Source organism: Limulus polyphemus, unplaced genomic scaffold, assembly GCF_000517525.1.
Source record: "Limulus polyphemus unplaced genomic scaffold, Limulus_polyphemus-2.1.2 Scaffold1067, whole genome shotgun sequence".
Classification (NCBI taxonomy): domain Eukaryota; kingdom Metazoa; phylum Arthropoda; class Merostomata; order Xiphosura; family Limulidae; genus Limulus; species Limulus polyphemus.
In genome coordinates, this window is record NW_013666677.1 from 226,030 (window position 1) to 231,251 (window position 5,222).

The 5,222-nt window shown below is 31.8% G+C and overlaps 1 protein-coding gene across 1 annotated transcript in view; it reads right to left on the reverse strand.

Annotated features, from left to right (window-relative positions):
* The window catches only part of LOC106461968 (troponin C-like), a 12,040-nt gene that overhangs the window by 1,569 nt on the left and 5,249 nt on the right, over nucleotides 1-5,222 (reverse strand). The window contains exons 3-4 of the mRNA XM_013921836.2: nucleotides 3,538-3,681; nucleotides 2,050-2,301 (exon numbers count right to left, since the gene is read on the reverse strand). Coding sequence (XP_013777290.1) covers nucleotides 2,050-2,301; nucleotides 3,538-3,681 — 396 coding nt within the window. The remainder of the gene's footprint in view (nucleotides 1-2,049; nucleotides 2,302-3,537; nucleotides 3,682-5,222) is intronic.

A 5,222-nucleotide genomic window follows, 5' to 3' on the forward strand; every position in this document is an offset into this window, starting at 1 on the left:
ATATCAAACTTTAACAATTATACAATACAACTACGTTTGTGAAATATAAACACCATCCCCGTGGGACAGCGGTAAATCTACAGACTTGCAACATTAAACTCCTCGTTCGATTCCCCGCGCTGAACACAAGATATAATCCAATGTGACTTTGCTTTGAAAAAACAAAATGCAAAGACTGCATGTCTCACTCTTCTATGGCATAGATTTGATATTTAAAAGACTTCTAATTTTTTTCATAGGCCTAAATCCAGGCAATGTCGTGTACCAGTTCAACTCTAGGTGTTTTGTTCTATAAAATGACTTTGTCATGGAGACCATCTTCTACTCCATGTGATAGTTGTATCATGTTTTATATTATATTGTGTATATGGAACTGCTCCATGATCGGCACATGGAGCAGAGATACTTCTGGATACAAGAAATCGACTTTTCTGACTGGACAGCTATAGACTGGACGTGAATTTTGATAAGAGTTTTCGCATTCTCAACCAAATTTAGAAGTTGATAGAGCCTAGATGTCCTGTAGAAGTCTTGTTCTTGCTTTGACTCTCATAAAATTTCATCTATAGTTTGTGCGACCTTTTCTTTTTTTGTACTTCAGTCACCCAGACAATCCATTTCAATTTAATGTAAAGCATATTTTATTTGATGCACTTTAATTTACGTTTCATTTTAAGAATTTTTAATTTAAATTATCACATTACGTTGCAACAATTTCCTAAATGCTATTCCAAAGAGACGCCCTCCTGTGCTTTTTTTAACTCTGTAATTGAAATGTTTACTTTTATCTCAGCTTCACATTATGTCTTATCTATTTTATTTCACTCACAACAACTCATAAATCCCCCTTCTACATATTATAGGCCCACGAGTCTTTTGAAGAACAGATAATTATGTAGCTGATTTATCCTTGAAATTCCACATGCATAAGCGGGACTGATAGCCAAAATGGGGGAGGGCAAGAAAAACTGACTTAATAATTGTCAATATCATGTGTATAGTATAGCACACCGAAAAATGGGGAGGCAATTGCCCCTTTCCCCCATAATCCCAATTATGGCCACATGCTTAAATTTGAAAGATAGTTTTCACTGAGCGAAACATCTGATATAATGTAAGGAAATGCCAAAGTAACTTATCATTTATTAATGTGATATCTTGCTTCTACCTTCGAGTTAATTTCTTTAAAAAAAGAAAAAAAAAGGCGTGTTGGATAATACCGAAGTTTAATTGTTTTGTTTGTTGCAGCACAAAGCTTCGCGATAGGCTATCTGCGCTCTGTCCATCGTGGGGAATAGAACGCTGGTGATTAGCATTGTTAGCCTGTAAACTTAGTACTTAGTACTGACCTACCAGTGGACAATATATTGGTTTTTCTTTTGCTGTTGTTATTGTTTGCTTCTTATGAAGCGCACATTACACAATGGGTTAACTGTTCTATGCCAACTGCGAATATCGAAACCCGATTTTTAGCGTTAAAAGCCATTAGACTTATCGCTGAACCGCCAGGAGCATGGGAGTTTAATAAATCGTTAGATTATAACACAGTATAGACTGCATAGAATTACGGGTGTAAACATCAAAATTTATCATGCGTATATTCAAATCTGACTGATAATGTTTAACAGTAGTTGTTCTGTCATCTATTTTTCTGAACATTTCAATCGATATCCAAAGCCTTTATAAATGAATTTGGCATTGATAATTGCTATTCATAAATAAAAAAATATATATATATTCTTAACGGAAGACTTGCGAAAACTAGTTTACAAATTAGTTTCTGGACTCAAGATGCAAATTATATAACACCACCTTTTTACTAGCGGCATCTATGGGTGATTCTTATGGGAAGAGAATAACAAAACAAGATATTGTTACTATAAAATATAACTTTATATAATGTTTTTTTATTGTTATTTAAGTATACGAGCATAATCCCCTGATTAATTAAGTCACAATTCTTTAATAAGGGAAAATGAAAGTTATATTACGTTAATTGATATATCTAAAATATTAATAAACAAATGAAAAGTGGAGAACTACACCTACCGTCGAAATCAACAGTACCGCTTCCATCTGTGTCAATTTCAGCAATCATTTCGTCCAATTCATCTTCTGTCAACTTGTCGTCCAAGGCCCTCAAGATATCCCGGAGATCAGAAACATTAATATAACCTTGTCCTTGTTTGTCGTATAATCGGAAAGCTTCACGAAGCTCTTCTTGCATAGCCTCAGCATCCTCCTCCACTAAGAATCTAGCTGCAAGCGCCATGAATTCTTCGAATTCAAGTTCGCCACTTCCTGTAAGAATGTTATAACAGTTTAGGCTTAGAACTCATTCGTCAGATTCTGGTAATAAAAGTTTCATTCTAGGATATTGTAATATTTAAGTTAGAACTTATTCGTCAGATTCAGGTAATGAAAGTTTCATTCCAGGATATTATAATGTTTGATTTTAAGTCAAGAAAGAGATAAAAAGTACAACTTTATATTCAGAAAGGTTGATTTTCAAAAACATAAAACGTATAACTATAAACAAAAAAAGAGGGTTCTTTATTACTTTTAATCCAAGACAATTAAAATCCTTATGTAAAATATAACTAGCACAAAATCTTTGCACAGCAATACAAGTTCTAACTAAAGTATCCTCCATTATAGAAAACGATTCTCAATTTGTGTTAAAGTGTCTCGATATTGTCCAGTTTGTATTAAAAAACTATGAGTGAAATTAATATTTAAAAAGTCATAATATCAGTGCTAAAGAATAGAGAGAATTTAGAGACGACACAAATACCAACTTACTGTTGAATTTCATTTATAAATTTACCAACATTTATATATTTTTCTGTTACAGACAATAATTCATACTAAAACGATTATAACTGTAAAACTATCCACGAGCTATTTAGAATATACATCAAAGAAACACGAATATATATATACTGTTGTAGGTTTTAGGTACAGTTGTCTCTAATTTTGAACTAATGATTTTCTTTCTAGGAAGTATCATGGTAGAAATATACCATTTTAAATGCATTTGTACTTATTGCGTCTTTTGACAACAATAAGAACTGATAAGAGCGTTTTATATGTATTGTGTTTTTTTTCTTTTTCCTTGTTAAACTGTGTAATTCAGTGAAAAAATGAAAAAATCCACGAATGAAGTAGAGGCCTAATCTCGCTGCTTTCTGCCAATAGCCTAGTTTCGCAGAGAGACTAAACCAAAGAAGTATACAGCATAACCTGAAAAACGTTTTCTATAATCTTACTGCCGTTGACGAGAGTAATCTGTTGCTACTTGAACGAATGACTGATGTATTAATTGTTTGTTTAAACTAGTCTTAGATGTTTGATAGCACTTTTATGAATGTTATAAAGTATTTACAGAAAATTACAAAACTAGAATTTACAAAGAACTTAATTACTTTTGAAATATATTGTATATAGTGATTCTATTTATGTTACATCATCGTTTTTTTTAAACCGTCTTAACATTCCTGATACGAGAAAATGATAATTTTATTTCTAAACACAAACCATCTTGATCGATTTCGCTTATTAAGTCTTTCAAATCCTTTTCTTCAAAGGTCTGGCCTAAGGTTCTAAGAATGGTGGACACCATGTTGGTGTTGATGATACCATTCTTTTCTCTGTCAAACATGTCAAAGGCTTTCCGCAACACTGTATGGAAAAAAGTTTTAACGAAGTTACAAAAATAGAACTGTGTTAAAACAGTTTGTGTAATTATTTTTTTAATGTCAGTTTGCTCAGAATATAATTTTCCACAAAGGTTTTGATATGATTTTATATATTTTATCAGAGAAATCATAGAGTAATATACATCTTTATTATAATGGATTTTGCGATGTATACGTCCAAAACTCGAATTTTGGAAACTACTGCACCGAAATTCACCAATCATAACTGAGTAATATTTTTATAACTAGGCAGTATTTTTAATAGCTGAGCAATAAATAAAACAATTGAAATTTCCACAAAAATGATATGTTTCAGATTTAACCAATAAAAATTACAAACAAAAAGGAGTAAGTTTCAGACTTAACCAATAAAAATTACAAAAAAGGAGTAACTTTCAAATATAAAACAATCAAAAACAAATTGAAAAAAAAATATTTGTTTTTCTTTAATGAAAATCTCATGAGTGTTGCAACAGGAAAGTAAAGTACTTTCATTGATAACTGCATCTACAAAGAAATACTCCAATAAAATCAACTCTTGGATGTAATGCTGTGATGATAGCTTATTTTTAAACTAAAATTTCAATAAAATTCTTTTTCTGATGGATGGTGAACATTATTCAATGTCAAGTATGAGTACTTTGTTGTAGAACTGTCAGACAGTTCCAGAAAAGGCCACAGGAACTAGCAGTTATTCCTGCCTAGAGGGTGGGTATTTCTGCTAGTTGACATACATAATAACATACATTCCTTCAAAATCTTCAGAAATCCGACTGTTAGTGACACCATCAAACTTGCTTCTTCAAGACATCAAACAAACTTGCCGTGTTCCATAGTTTGTTACACAGACTTATCACTGTACCCTTGTCATCTGAAGATTATGAAACTAAATTAAAAACTATAAAACAAATTGCTGTTAACAATGGTTATACAACAAAGTTAATTAACACATTGTTGTTTAAAAAGTTGAAGGCCATAAATTTAAAATCAATATACCCACATACTGTACCAAATGACAAGAAAAAGAAATAGTTTAAGATGAGCTACATTGGAAAACCTTTTCACAAAATACATAACACACTGAACTAAGAAATCTACAGACCATCCTTATACTGTAAAAACAACCTAGGAAAAATGTTGTGTGCAACAACAAAGGCAGAATATAATAAAAGTACACCAACAGTGGTGTTTATCAATTAATGTGTCAAGACTGCGATAGTGTATATAGAGGTCAAACAGGATGTTCCATAGAAAGGAAAATTAAAGAACATTCTAGAAGCTGGAAGTTAAGGAAAATGAATTCAATCTTTACATCCCACCATATTGAAGTGAAACACCAATTTGATCCAGAGAAAGCTAAAAAACTAGATAATCTGAAAATTTTAGAAGAATATATAGAAGTGTAGAAACAAATCCAGAAAAAGTTCTAAACAACTAAACCAACTTAGCTCCTCCCCACTTCTTACTCCTCTTGTCTCTATGTGAAAGTCAAGGTCACTTCCAGTTCTTTGTTTAAACATATAT